Raw genomic sequence first — 15,107 nt, 5'->3', positions numbered from 1 at the left:
TGTTCTCCCCTTTTAGCGAGAAGTTGAAGTTGCTGGAAGGAGGCATTTGAGTGTTGCACCGCCGGAAGTGATGCTTCGCGGCGTTCCCAGGAGGCAGAACGCTAAAGACCTGGGTCGGGTATTGCCGGTACCTGGCGGTTCGCTGAAGCTGGCGAAGGTGGGGAAGGCAGGCCTATGCGGACTTTGGCGTAGGCCCGCACCTCCCGCTCCCAATAGCCTGGGAGGAAAAAGCTGACCTCCGGTATGCGACTGAGTGCCAGGTGGGTACCCAACCGTGCCGTGCGACTCCCGCGTGCCTAAGACTGCTCTGCCTTGGGCACCGATGACCTTCAAGAATGCAACAGCCCTTCTTATATTATCAGGTGTTAAACAACTTTTAGTGAGCACTTATATATTCTCCAAGACCTAAGTAGTTTTGGGCCTTATAGAGTAACTCATTTGATAGCACCAATAGGGAAACCATTTTCGTTGAAATCCATTGACCCGTAGGGGAGAAGAAAATAAGTAGAGCGCCATAAATAGGGTTTCTCGGGAATATTTTTTTCGCTTTTCCATTCCGGAATCCCGAGAAAAGTTGTTTAGGAAATCGGGAAAATCGGCTCCTTGATTCCAGTTCGTGAATGGGAAGGCAAAAAAAAAAAAAATTCCTGAGAACGGGCGGGAATTCCCGCCAAGAAACCCTAGCCATAAATGACTATAGGTCAAAAAAAATGTTTGAGGCATTGTGCTAGGGACTGCTGGTAAATGAGTCCTCCTTTTGGGGCGCTCACAGTAGTGGAGGTAACTTGTAAATACTATATTTGTCAGGAGTAAGTGGAAGTTCCAAGTGTTATAAAAACAGAGAGAAGAAAATTAAGAAAGGCTTCCTAGCTGGGGCTTGAAGATAGAGTAGAAATTTACCAGGTACGGGCCTTTGGGGATTCTAGGACTGCTTCCAGGCTGTAACACCATTGCACGCAAAGGTGTGAGTTGTCAGAGCATGGTGTTTTGGGGGAATTTTGGCTAGAGCTCCCTAATGTAGAGAATAGGAGAGTACAAAGCTGTGACGGTAGTTGGGGACAGATTTGTCATGTTAAAAGAGGTTTTTAAGTAGGGAAGTGACTAGATGAGGTTTATTTGATATGTGTAAAGAATGGATTAAAGCAGTGTTTCCCACCTTAGTGATTTGAATACTAAGACTGGTCACATCTGAATGTCACCTGTGCCGTTATTTACTTAATATTTTCCATAAATTAATTAACAGTTTTATGTAAATTTAACTTCATCTTAAGCAACATTTTTTACAAAATTACAGGTTTTGTCGGCTATCTTTTCTAATATTTAGTAAATTTTTTTGTCTGTTACCTAAAATAATCACAGGCATTCTCTTTGAGAAACATGGCATTGGAATAAGTTTTTCAAAATTTTTGATCTGTAGGAATCCATCATACTCTTAAAAATGACTCAGAACTCCAGAGTGTTGTTTATGTGGGTTATAACTGATATTCAAATATTAGAAATTAAAACTTTAAAATATTTTAGTAATTCATTATAAAATAATAAATCCATTAAATGTTAATGTAAGTAATATAGATTTGTGAAAAATGCCTGTGTTTTCCAAAACAAAAATAATTTAGTTGGAAGTGTTTTACATTGCTTTACAATTTTGTAAGTCTCTTTAATGACCTGCTTATAGAAAACAGCTGGCATCTCATCTGCTTCTGCATTTACTACTATGTTACTATATAATTTTTTATTTTTGTTTGAGGTGCATAAAGAAAATTCAGCCTCATATGTACATGTACATATATGGTTGGGAAAGGGAGGATTATTTTAATAATCTTTTCAGAAAATTGTGGACCATCTTGGATGCTATACCAGGTTTTGACAAGTGGTTAAAGGTTAGTTGTAACGTGGAATCAAACCATATCAGTGAGTATTCTGTTAGAATCCATTATTCTATTTTAGAATAGATACAACATGCATGAGTTTGCAAACATCTTGAAGTTTGGCATTAGAAGTAAAGAAGAGAGAATGGATTCAAGATGTATTTAGGAAATAATATCAAAAGGATTTGGTGACTTCGTGAATAAGGGTAGTGAATGTTTCTGTCTTAAGATACAGAAAAAAGCAGATTTAGGAGGCATGAATTTTGATGTGGCTTCTTACATAACATGCTGCCCAATGGTTTAACCTTATTTACTTGTCTCCCCCAAGTCCAATCAGATGCTTTAATGCATATCTTATAACTTTGATACTGTACTTGAAATATTGTGAATATTTAGTAAATATTTAAAATGAAAGATGCTTAGTTTCTATAATTATAAAAGAGGACTTGCTTCTGTATTTTTTTACATGATTTTATTTTTACATATTTATGGTAGAAAAATCAGAATATATACATAAAACAAAAGGTTATGCTGCCAATGAGAAATAACCAACATGTAGATGCCCACCTTTCTATACTTACTTCTATACATTTGCATTAAATTATAAATTTTAATGTAAAATTTTATGTCTTATAAAAAGGGACATCTTAAGCTTGAGAACCACATTTCTCACGTTTAGTCAGAATTTTCATTTTCTTAAAGTTGTCCTGTTTTTGATAGCTAAAAATGTTCCTACTCTTAAAAAGTAATACATTTTACCATATATATTACATAGGCCTTTCTTATATGTCTTACTGAAATGTAATATTTAAACTTAGTTTTATAATTTTGTATGTTTCTTTTTCAGAGAATAACAGTTTAGAGAGCCAAGATGTTGTCCAGCTTGAGGATATTTGCAGTGAATCATAAGAAAATGTCCAGGTTGCACATTAATGTAAGCTTTTCTTGTAAAATTAAATGTACTTCAACAACTTCAGTTTCTTTACGTCCCGAAAGGCATAGTATATACTAGTATATTTATCTACAGCAGTTTCTAAACAGGGAATATGGGAGAACCTGTAACTAAGGAGAAGCATGCCGTATCATTAGTTTATAAATTTATTTTGCTACTTTAAAATCACCTGTGCAGCATTTTTTTTGTGTGTGTGTGTGTGCAGCATTTTGAAGAATATTTATATATTCCATTTTGAGATCATTAATGGCCCAAGGAATTACACAGTTTTTCTTCAGTGTTTTCATTGGTGATGCTTTCAGACTATACACCTATGACAGGTAGATACTGTCTTACATTGGTCATTATGCAGGGGAGATTTTGATAGCTTTGAGTCTCTACTCTTGAAACAGTTTCTTAGGATAATAGTGTTTGATTGCCAGAAACTTGGTAACTAATGAAGAAATAATATAGAAGGCACAGGTATGCATTCCATGATAACATAAAAGGCAGATGTGGCAGCTCAAAAACATTACATACACTAACTGTAACAATTCCAAATATATTGTCAACCATTAAGTGTGTATTTAGTGGTTGTAATGCAGGGGATCCTGCCGACTACGCCATGTGTCATGCAGGGTGTCATGCGGGGTCTCTGGTCCCACTCCCCACATAAGAACGCAGGACATGGTGAGGCCAAAAAGGAACACCCACGGAGCCATAGGTAGGGGAGTCATACCCCTATACTCTCACTGGCGGCTGGGTTGGAGACACAGGAACCAGGAGCAACACAATTCTCAACCCTCACTGCGCCGCTTGCAGGCTCAGCCACCATCTTTTTGCTAGCTCCCCCCTTTTTTTGCTAGCCTAGCCACGGCAGTTATATTAGTGCCCAATGGCTCACTGGTTACAGCTGACGGCCAACTAGCCACAGCTGATGGCCATGTGATCACAGTCGACAGCCATTTACTACCTGAGCCAGCACCTTTCTATGTGAGGCCGAGAGCCTGGAAACTGCTTTTTGGGGCTCTGTCCCCACAGTGGTCTAGGAATAAATGGGTATGTAGAATATTTAGACTCTGTGGGAACATTTGGAGAAGATACCTGGGGAACTTTTAAAATGCCACTCCCTTCTTCCCTCACTGCAGATGTTTTTAAAAATCTTTCCAGGTGATTCTAATGTGTAACCACTGTTATAAATTCTGAAAACAGCTGATGGTTTTAGAGTCCATGACCCCTACCAGCTCTTAGCAGCTGTAGAGGAGAACCAAAGAATATCCAGGGTAAGAGAGACCTTTTTAACTTTTATGACTCTCTCTGGAAACTTAAGGATCTTCGTTCTCAAAGTGTAGCTATCAGAATCATCTGGAGGGCTTGTTGAAACACAGATTGTTCGGCCCCATTCCTAGAGGTTCTGATTCTTTTGTCTGGAGTGGGTCCTGAGAGTTTTTCTTTCCAACAAGTTCCCTGTGATGCTAATGCCACAGGTCTAGGAGAACCAGCACCAAGGTCAGCTCAAAATAGCAAACCAGTACTACTTTTATTCTTTTTTTTCCCTGTAGTATAACTTGGGTTGGCATTTTTTAAAAGAATTGGAGTTAACAATGGGACTACTTTAAGGAGATTCAAAATATTTGGTTCTCTGACAAAGCATAGTTAAGATGTTAAAACTACTGTAATAAGTTGTCACGTGGGGCGGTCTGCGGGGTCTCTGCTCCCACTCCCCATATAAGAACGCAGGATGTGGCTACGCCAAAAGGGAACACCCACGGAGCCATAGGTAGGGGAGTCACACCACTATAGTCACACTGAAGGCTGGATTCACACGACGTGCGACTTGCTGTCCGCTTTTCTGCCAACCGACCGACGACTCCCCTCAACTTCCTCTCGACTCCACTTCCCAACGCAGCCACGGCAGTTATATTAGTGGCCAACGGCTCAAGGCTTACAACTGACGGCCAACTAGTCACAGCTGACGGCCATCTACTACCCAAGCCAGCATCTTTCCATGTGAGGCCGAGAGCCTGGAAACTGCACTCCTGGCTCTGTCCCCACACTCCACTTCTACAGGGTCTTGCCTCACGATCTATGCGACAAGCGTCTTCCACGAGGGGCCCTGTGCGAGGAGCCTGGCTGTGTCCAGGATATTGCATTCACCTCCAGGCTCCTCACCATATCCTGCGTTCTTATGTGGGGAGCAGGACCATAGACCGCACCTGACACCCTGCATGACATAAGTCATGCTAAGAAAAAAAATAATGTCGTTTCTTTTTCTCCACTAGAGTATGTATTACTCTAAAATACGAGCAAGTTTAAAAAGATTAAAGCCACATGTGCCTCTTGGAAGAAATTACAGTTCCCTACCAGGTAATACTGTTGGAGTCTTCTTATTTTCTTAAACTGCTTGTTTGCTTTCTTCCTTCTCCCTCTTTCCTCCTCTCCCCTCTCTCTTTTCCCCTTTCTTTCTCTGCTCCCCAGCTTCCCATCTCTGTCTCATTTGTAAGCATCTCCCTTATTAGGGAGGGGTCTCCAACCAGACAGTGGCTCCTTTTTACTTCTTGGCTATTTCCTTGAGATTATTAGGAGTTGGGAGTATTCTGATAGAGCCCAGGAGGGAATACCAGTAGACTCATGCTCCTCATCTGCTGGCCATCCTAATGAGCTGAACAAAGGAAAGGATTGAGTCAGCTTTAGTAGCTGGCTCCAAAGTGTAGTGGGTGAGTCTCTCGTTGAGTGCTCTTGCTGTAAAATATTGATGATGTAGTCCCTTTCTGGTTTTTATACAAAAGTATTTGCTGTGTCAGGTTTACCAGAATAATTTATTTTGAAGGTTCTTCAGAGTAATTTGGTTATATACATCTGGGATAGTTTAGGTTAGATGACTTAAAAGTTAGAAGGCTGAGGTACTACTACTCCCAATTCTGAATAGCCTTCTGTGTTTGAAGTAAACAGACATATGGGAGACTCAATGAAACTATTTCCATTTTTTTGCTATTCTCTTTACCATCTGTGTTATGTGCAGGAAAATTGGCTAAATATACTGATTGTGTAAATTAAATTCACATACCCTGTTACGGGTATGTGAGTGTAATGGCGTGCAGTATTGTGTGTACCTAGGTTTCTGTATTTTGCTGCAGGATTACAGGAAAATGCAGATTTATCTATAGCAGTGCAGATTATCTTTCCATCTTCAAACCTCCATGAGGTTTTCAAAATATAATAGAACTTTTCTTAATCTAGTCTAGAAATTTGGGAGCACTGGTTTAAATAGCAGGAAGGTATAGCTTATAAATGTCACTGCATTGTTGCTTCATTATTACGAATAAAATACATGCTAAGCATGGAGTAAGTCATTATGGAGTTTTTATTCCAGAAATACTACATGGCCTTTTAGAAGTATTAGATTATTACAGCTTCTGTTGAATGGTACTTCCTAGGCTGTCTTTAAAAGTATTGTGTCCTTGGGATTGCTGAAGGAAAGTAGGTTCCAAATTGTACAAAAATTCATTATCTGCTGATAGGAGGCTCACTCTTAGCTCTTCAAGCCTTGCCAATGCAGGTTTACGGGACTGTGCATTTTATATTTTCTTTTGGTTCAAGATCTAGTGCTTAAGGTTATTATTATGAACATTAATTCTAATTATACAATTCTATTATAACACATAGATTAAAGCCATTAAGTAGATTAATAAATAGAATTGTAGAATGTAGCAGAGATTGGGGTAAATCTATAGTTTTCTAAGGATGTGATCTAGAAATTGATGTTTTAAAACTGTGTTGTTTTATAGTCATCCATAGCCTTTCTTTAAAGATTGCAGGAAAATAAATTTTAAGTAAATGAGAGTTTTACTTTAATTGGAATTACAATATTTGCTTAAAATTATTTTAATGTCTTTCATTTGTAAATTAAAGGACCATTTCTTAAACAGTTTAATTTTAATCTATTTCCATTAGGTTTAATAGGAAATGATATCAAATCCCTTCATTCCATCATCAACCCTCCTGTAGCTAAGTAAGTACTGTCATTGATATTGTCTTTTCCATAGGCTGCCATGAAAAGTTACAGGTTTCTCTCATGGGCGTAATTCAGCATTGTTAATGAAGCTCTAATTTCTGTGACTTTTTGCCCTACCTAATTGTGAATAGATGTTGGTATGTATCTTAAAAGCTATTTTCTCAATTGAATGCTAAAAAATTTAATGTAGTAACAGCATACTTTTAATAGAAATAAATATAAGATATTCACAAGATTGTAGTTAGCTCTTGTACTTACCTATTTTGTCAGAGTAATGTAATGGTATGTGTTCCATTTTTCTAGTTTTTACACCATTGTATAAATTTTGTACAGCAAAATTTGTACAGTATAAAAATTTGGGTTTTACAATGTTAATAATGTCCACCTTATAATACATGTCTTTCCCCCCCCCCCCCTTTTGAACAGAATCCGTAATATTGGGATTATGGCTCATATTGACGCAGGCAAAACTACTACCACAGAAAGAATATTGTACTATTCTGGATACACAAGATCACTGGGAGGTTAGAATGGATTCTTCTTTCCCCCACCCCCCGGTTAGCAAAACCATCATTGGAAAGTATTTTGATTAAGAAGTTAACCTAGAGATCTTGCTTATGGCATGGAGGAACTGATGTCTAAACCACAACATAAAGAGAAGGTAGTTGCAGTACCCACCAAAGGGTCTTCCTAGGTTCAACTAAACACTCAGGCTCATAAGACTTGGGCCACAGTGGCACTGGTCTACTTAGGCTATAGGTCAAGAACCATAGCTTACCAGCAGACCAGCAATAGGTGTTCCGTCCTGTAAGAGTTCTTATATAATAGCCCACATGCTATTTAGGAGCTATCTCTTGGACTAGCCTGAAGTGATAGCTGAAATTGCACAGTAACAAGATTCACAGGAGCCCCCCTGGAATCTTCTAAGATCCATCCCCTCTAGAAATGAGTATCTTGTTACTGCTCCGTGTGCTGTCTGCCAGGTTTCCCACAAGGGACATGTTATACCCCTCTCAGGGAAGCCTAAAGCTGTGTATCTCCATCAGGTATTTCTAATTCATTTATAGTTCTTCCCAATTCAGATACAGCTTACCAATCAAATTAATTTTTTCCATAAGATATGTTGCGTAGCAACATAGTTGGCATACTTCTATTTTCTGGTTTCTAGAAGAAAAGAACCACAAAGTTAACCAGAGATCAAATTCTCATGCAGAGAAAAAGAGGATTTCATTAAACCTTAACCCACAGTGGTAGTAGTATTTATCTGTTTTGAATTTATTTTTTCTAACGTGAAAAACTGTGGTTCTTGACCAGGCATTCAGATTTGAAACCCCATGTCGCTTTTTTGGTTGTTGTTCTGTTTTTAAATAACCATGCCTTTTCTGCACTCTGGAAATGAAGACTTAGCAAGTGTGTGGTACGGCCTGGATGTTTAGCAAGTCTGATACGACACTTTGATGGTGTCATGTATTTTGAAACTCTGACTCATACACATTTGATTGTTATGTTTCTCTAATGAATCAACACTTTTGTCATTATGAAGTGCTGTTCTTTATCTCTAGTAAAACAATTGGTTTCAAAATTTAAAGTGGAGGTCACCAGGTCCATAATAGCAGAAGTGGAAATGAATATCTTTTTCCAAAGTTCCACAGTGATTTTGAAATGCACTGATTGAAAACCATTTCTCTGGATCCTTGGAACTGGTTCGCAATAGAGTGCATTTCAAATGAAGATTCTAATCCTGGGTGTTCTTTTCCTCCTAGGATTATAATCTTCAGGATGATAGATTCCCAATTGTCAAGCACATGACTTTCTCATAGAAGTACTGCTATGTATATGGGGATATAACAGACAGCAAAACATGGAGCATTGTCAGGCTTCCTCTATCGTGTCACGGATCTGATAAGAACCCCTCCCTCACATCCCCAGTTTGTATCTCTGAAGCAAGGATCCAGAATGAGGTGGGTCCAGGCAACTTTTGAGTTCTTTTTCTAAAAATTTTGGTAAAAAGCACATAACAAAATTTACCATCTTAATCATTTCTAACTACAGTTCAGTAGTGTCAATATATTCACACAGTTTGCAACCAGTCTTCAGAACATTTTGCAAAACTCAAGCTCTGTACCCATTAAACAACTTTCCATTTCTCCCTCCACCAAGCTCCTAGCCCTTGGTAACCACCATTCGGTTTTCCCTTTCTATGAATTGGACTACTCTAGTATCTCATATAAGTAGAATAGTATATACCTGTCTTTTTGTGACTAGCTTATTTAACACTTAAAATAATGTCCTCAAGGTTTATCCATGTTGTGGTGTGTACCAGAATTTTCTTTTTTAAGGCTGAATAATAATTCCATTGTATGTATATATAAGATTATCTTTTGAAGTTCTTTTCTGGTTCAGGCCACTAGAAACTATCCAAATTGAGGCAAAACTTTTCCAGCGTTGATTTTGTTAGTCATGTGAGTAATCATAAAGAGAGAATAGGAAATAAAGTTTTTATTGTTAAAAATCTTGTTATTGTGTGTTTTAAAAAACTTACTGCCTCATTTAGATCTTTCGGTTAGTTATTTGTTCTTTGTCTCCTTGATGATGTTTGTTTTCTTGGTTAATTATGTGTGAATAACTGGCAACACTAATATAATTCTTTAACATATAGATATTTGGAATTGCTGACAGATACATTTTTCTTGCTATTCCCCCCTCTGTTGCATTAAGTGTATGTATATTTATGTATACATATGCACACACACAAACATGTTATGTAGAAACTAGCTAGCATTTTAGAGGTTTAATGCTGACATGAGTAGTGGTAGTATAATGCCATGATAACTTCTGTTCTTGAATTTTGAATGGTAAAGATCAGCTCTTTTTCATTTCTTTATTAAAAAATTTTGTTTTCCAATTAGTTTGACACGCAACATTATATTAGTTTCAGGTGTACTACAGATTAGATATTTATGTAACTTAGGAAATGATTGCCCAGATAGGTCTAGTACCCATCTGACACATACATAGTTATAGTATTATTGACTACATTCCCTATGGTGTACTTTACATCCCCATGACTATTTTTATAACTGGCAATTTGTACTTCTTAATCCCTTCACCTTTTTCACCCATTCCTCTAACACTCCTTCCCATCTGGCAACCATCAAAATGTTCTCTGTATCTGTGAGTTTGTTGCTTTATTCTTTATTTTGTTATTCAGATTCCACATATAAGTGAAATCATATGCTGTTTGTCTTTCTCTGACATATTTCACTTAGCATAATACCCTCTAGGTCCATTCATGTTGTTGCAAATGGTAAGATTTCGTTCTTTTTTATGACTGAGTAATATTCCATTGTATATATGTACCACATCTTCATCCATCTAGCAAATTAGTGTTTTGTGTTTCTTTGGATAAATACCCAAAAGTGGAATTACTGGGTCGTATGATAGTTCTATTTTTGGTATGATAGTTCTATTTTTGGTTTTTTGAGGAACCTCCGTACTGTTTTCCATAGAAGTTGTACCAATTTACATTCGCACCAATTGTGCACAAGGATTCCCTTTTCTCCACATCCTCGCCAACACTTGTTTATTGATTCATTGATGATAGCCATTCTGACAGCTGTGGTTTTAATTTGCATTTCTTTGATTCGGTCTGTGGGTCTTCTGGCCTGTGTGTTCTCCATGTTGCTTCCCTGCAGCTAGAGGCTGCTAGCCACACCATTGCAATGGAGGAGGAGTGAACTAGGAGAGGTGGGTTCACACATCTGTGGCTCTGTTTTTTCCAGTGGGTTCAGTCGCAATGCATATAGACCACTTAGGCTGAAAAGTTGTTCTGGCTTTCGCAATCTGTTGAGTGAGGATTTTATTGCTGGGCGGGCCACAGGAGGATGGGGGTGGCAGGTTCCTGTATTTGCTGATCCCTTTGTCCTGTGATGGCGGTTTGTGGAATGCTGCCACCTTTTACACCACTTCCCTGCCCCTGACTTTAGCCTCAATATGTACTGGCCGCCAGGCCCAGTTGTCATCTCTGCCCCTTCGATCTGCCCAATGCGGGCTGCACCCCAACCCTTCACTGCTATCCGTCCCCTGAGGCTGCAGCTAGAGCCACCCTGCATCTGCAGTTTCAGTCTCTGTCCTTCCACATCTCATCTCCCCCGTTCACTCCAATCAGCCAACCTTCAGAGGTCTAAATGTGTGGATCTTTCAGACGTGTTTGTGTGTTCTGAAGGGAATTCTTTGTTGAATTATAACTGTCCAACTTGTAACTTTAAGGGGAGAGACCTGGAGGTCTTCTCGTGATGCCGTACTGCTGACATCACTCCTCTTACGCGAATTCGTAGTTGTGATTTTTTTCTTCTTATGGAAGTCCTTTGAACATTTCTTGTAATACTGGTTTAGTGATGATGAACTCCTTTAGCTTTTTCTTTTCTGGGAAATACTTTATCTGTCCTTCGATTCTAAGTGATAACCTTGCTGGGTAATCTTGGTTGTAGGTCTTAACTTGGCATCACTTTGAATATTTCATGTCAACCCCTTCTGGCCTGCAAAGTTTCTGTTGAGAAATCAGCTGACTGACACTCTTATGGGAGCTCCCTTGTAGGTAACTAACTGCTTTTCTCTTGCTACTTTTAAGATTCTCTCTTTGTCTTTAATCTTTAGTATTTTAATTATATGTCTTAGTGCAAGCCTCTTTGGGTTCATTTTGTTTGGGACTGCACTTCTTGGGCTTGTACGTCTATTTCCTTCACCAGGTTAGGGAAGTTTTCCAGTATTTCTTCAAATAGGTTTTCAGTTCCTTGCTCTCTCTTCTTCTCCGGTACCCCTATGATGTGAATGTTGGTGCGCTTGATGTCGTCCCAGAGGCCCCTTAAACTGTCTTCATTTTTTAAAATCCTTTTTTCTTTTTGCTGTCTCAGTTGGTTGTTTTCCACTATCTTGTCTTCCAGATCACTGATTTGATCCTTTCCTTCATCTAATCTATTGATTCCTTGTAATGTATTTTTTGTTATATTCTTCATTTCTGACTGTTTTTTTGTTTGTTTGTTTTCTGCCTGTTGAAGTTCTCACTGAGTTCATCTATTCTTCCCTTAAGTTCATTGAGCATCCTTATAACCATGTTTTGAACTCTGGTAGATTGCTTGTCTCCGTTTCATTTAGTTCTTTTTCTGGAGCTTTGTCCTATTTTTTCATTTGGGACATGTTTCTTTGTCTCTTTATTTTGGCTGACTCAATGTGTTTATTTCTATGTATTAGGTAAATCTGCTATCTTTCCCAGTCTTGGCAGAGTGGCCTTATTTTGTAGGTGTCCTGTGTGTCCTAGTGGCAGTCTCCCTGGTCACCTGAGCCACATGTTCCAGTTGTGTCCTTTGTGTGGGTTGTGTGTGCCCTTCTGTTGTAGTTGAGCTTTGATTGCTGTTGGCACATCAGTGGTTGGGATTGATCTTCACACTGACTGGCTGTGAGGGATGGCCGTGATTACAGTTGATGAGCTGTTGTGTGGGTTTTGACCCCAAAGAACAGGAGTAGCTTTAGCGGGGCTCTGTGCCAAATCAGTCCACTCTTTGGGTATGTCATTTGTGGAGCTGGTTCGTTGGTACTACAGTGTGATCTGAAGCCGGCCACCAGATGTGTTGGTTTTTAAAACTCTTGAGAGGGGCTCTGGTGTAAGACAAGGTCAGCTGCAACTTGTGCCCATCTTGGTGCTGCCTGGTAGGAGCTACAAAGTTGGTTGGTTGCTGCTTGTGCTGGGCTTAGAGGAGTTTTGGAGAGCCTATGCTGCAAACTTACGCTGTCTGCTACAAGTCCGGATTTGGGACTCTTTAGTGGGCAACATGATATGAGCTGAGGCCAGGTGCTTGGTCCCTGGCCATGTAGTTGAAACTGTATTCCAAAGCAAGACTGTCCACTGCTTATGCCAGGCTTGGGACCACTTGATGAGAGTTACAATGCAAGTTGAGGCCAGTCACTATTTGTGCCAGACTTGGAGCCGCTAAGCAAGAGGTACAGGGTACACTGAGGCCAGCTGCTGCTTGTTCAGAGATTGTGGACCTTCAAGAGGTTTTAAGAAAGTTCACAGCTCAAGCTGAAGCAGACCACTTGTGTAGAAAAGCCTCTGGAAGAGGTTTGGCTGGGTGCATGAGTTGGGTGGGGCAGGGTCTTGGAATCACCAGGGCAGGAAAAACGATGTTAACCAGATTAATGGAGAGCACAGATTTGACGTCCACCTGTCCCAGACCACCTGGGTGGGGAGAGGGCTCAGCAAAGGATCAGTGGCACCTGCCAGCACTTCTGTCTCCAGAGAGAGCTGTCCTTGGTGCTTTTCGAGCTGCTGTTTTGCTCTGGAGCCCAGAGCAAGTGAGTTTGAGAGTAGGCTCCTCCAGAGGACGAGGTTTCTAGCATTTCTCTCTCTCTCTCTCTCTCTCTCCCTCTCTCTCTCCCTCTCTCCCTCTCTCCCTGCTGCTTTCACAGCTGGAAGTTATGGGGATTTCTCTTATCGGCACTGGAGCCCTGGTCTAAGGAGCCCAGTGTAAGGCTGGGAGCCCTCGCTCCTCAGGGGAGACCTCTGCAGCCATCACATCCCTCCTAATTCTTAATGGCCACACTGTGGGTGTGGGATCTGCCTGTTCCACATCTCTGCCCCTCCTACCAGTCTCTACATGGCTGCTTCTTTATATCCTTAGTTATAGGACTTCTCAGTGATGGTTGTTCTATAATTTGGTTGTAATTTTTATGTGGGTGTGAGGGGGAGTACGCACAGTATTTACCTACTGTGCCATCTTGACTGGAAGTTCTCTTTTTTATTTCTTTTACTGTATACATTTAATTAGAATGAAATGCATAATTAAAGAATGTTACTGCAGATTAATTTCAGTGACTTTTCGGAAGTCACAATGAACTTTATCCAGGCCTTTATGCTGTAGAAGTTCTCCCAAGACTATTTGCATTTGTACAAATAAATACCCCCCTCCTTTTTTATTTTGAAAATTTAGTGATGAAAAGGGTTTGTAAAGGATAATGTAACTTGGGAGGAATTTTGTCTCTACCTTGTTCCATACAGCTACCATTAACATTTACTGAGCTAGGTATTTATATATATAGTCTTGTTTCAGTCTAAGATAACCTGGCAAGTTTGGCTTTATTAGCCATATTTTACAAACTGGGTTAAGTAACTTGCTCAGAATTATAGAGTAGTAAGTGGTAAAGTTGGGATTTAAATCTAGGTCTGTCTGTGCTCTTTCATTGTACTACTTTGCCTTCTGTCGAGATTAGGCCTGAGGAACATCAGATAAAAGGATAATGAAAGTTAAACAAGGAACAAAGTGAAAGAAGTATATGGTTCAGTAAAATTAAAATATTTAAACAGATTTTAATCTTAGTTGTTAACAGGAAAATTATTTTATAGGTAAATTAATCTTTCTGAAAAAAGCTTTTTCTAGAACAAGGATTTATTTAGAGAAAGATTGAGGGCTCTAAATATTAAACCAAATATTTTATGAATGATTTTTCTTAAAGCAAATTAAATTGTCAGGTAGATATCACATACTAAGAAAATGCACTTGTGATTAAGCCTAACTGTGTCGTCTTTTTCCTGGTTAGATGTTGATGACGGAGACACAGTGACAGATTTTATGGCTCAAGAGCGAGAAAGAGGCATTACTATTCAATCAGCTGCTGTTACGTTTGACTGGAAGGGGTATAGAGTCAATCTCATTGATACGCCAGGTATGGTGCTGTTCCAGTGATGCCGAGATGCTGCATCAGTTGAGGTTTTTGTTTTAATTGTGGTGAAAAACATGTATCATAAGATTTACCATCTTAACCATTTTTAAGAGTACAGTTCAGTGGTGTTAAACATATTGAGATTGTTTTGAAACAGCTCTCTAGAACTTTTTCATCTTGTAGAACTGAAACTCTATACCCATTAAACAACTACTCTTCTTTGCCTCCATCTCCCCCCGCTGGTGACAGCCATTCTACTCTCTGTATCTGTAGGACCGACTACTTTAGATACCTCATATAAATAGAATTCATACAATATTTGTTGTTTTGTGACTGGTGTATGTCACTCAGGATAAAGTCCTTCAAGGTTCATCCATGCTGTAGCTTGTGACAGTATTTCCTTTTTAAGGCTGCATAGTATTCCGTTGTACATATACAACACATTTTGTGTATATACTAAATTTTGTATATACCATTCATCCATCAATGGACATTTGGGTTGCTTCCACATCTTGGCTATTGTGCATAGTTTTGGTATGAACATAGGTATACAAGTATCTCTTTGAGATCCTCCTTT

At 39.2% G+C, this 15,107-nt stretch overlaps 1 protein-coding gene across 7 annotated transcripts in view; it reads left to right on the top strand.

Moving 5' to 3' along the window:
- The first annotated feature begins 53 nt into the window (after positions 1 to 53).
- Positions 54 to 15,107, top strand: part of GFM2 (GTP dependent ribosome recycling factor mitochondrial 2) — a 77,560-nt gene continuing 62,506 nt past the window's right edge. For 3 of the 7 annotated variants that reach the window (XR_004423481.1, XM_033109904.1, XM_033109902.1), the window contains exons 1-6: positions 54 to 260; positions 2,716 to 2,802; positions 5,082 to 5,166; positions 6,754 to 6,811; positions 7,241 to 7,338; positions 14,408 to 14,533. Coding sequence is in view for 6 of the 7 variants with exons in the window: in XM_033109904.1 (XP_032965795.1) it covers positions 2,740 to 2,802; positions 5,082 to 5,166; positions 6,754 to 6,811; positions 7,241 to 7,338; positions 14,408 to 14,533 (430 nt within the window). In the remaining variant the exon portion in view is untranslated. Of the gene's footprint in view, positions 261 to 2,715; positions 2,803 to 3,969; positions 4,083 to 5,081; positions 5,167 to 6,753; positions 6,812 to 7,240; positions 7,339 to 8,577; positions 8,776 to 14,407; positions 14,534 to 15,107 lie in introns of those variants that run through there. The other 4 variants (XM_033109903.1, XM_033109905.1, XM_033109906.1 and 1 more) reach the window with 4 other exon arrangements.

This window comes from Rhinolophus ferrumequinum, chromosome 7 (assembly GCF_004115265.2).
Source record: "Rhinolophus ferrumequinum isolate MPI-CBG mRhiFer1 chromosome 7, mRhiFer1_v1.p, whole genome shotgun sequence".
NCBI lineage: Eukaryota > Metazoa > Chordata > Mammalia > Chiroptera > Rhinolophidae > Rhinolophus > Rhinolophus ferrumequinum.
Note: the sequence above shows the minus strand (reverse complement) of the source record. Positions and strands in the feature narration are given on the sequence as shown.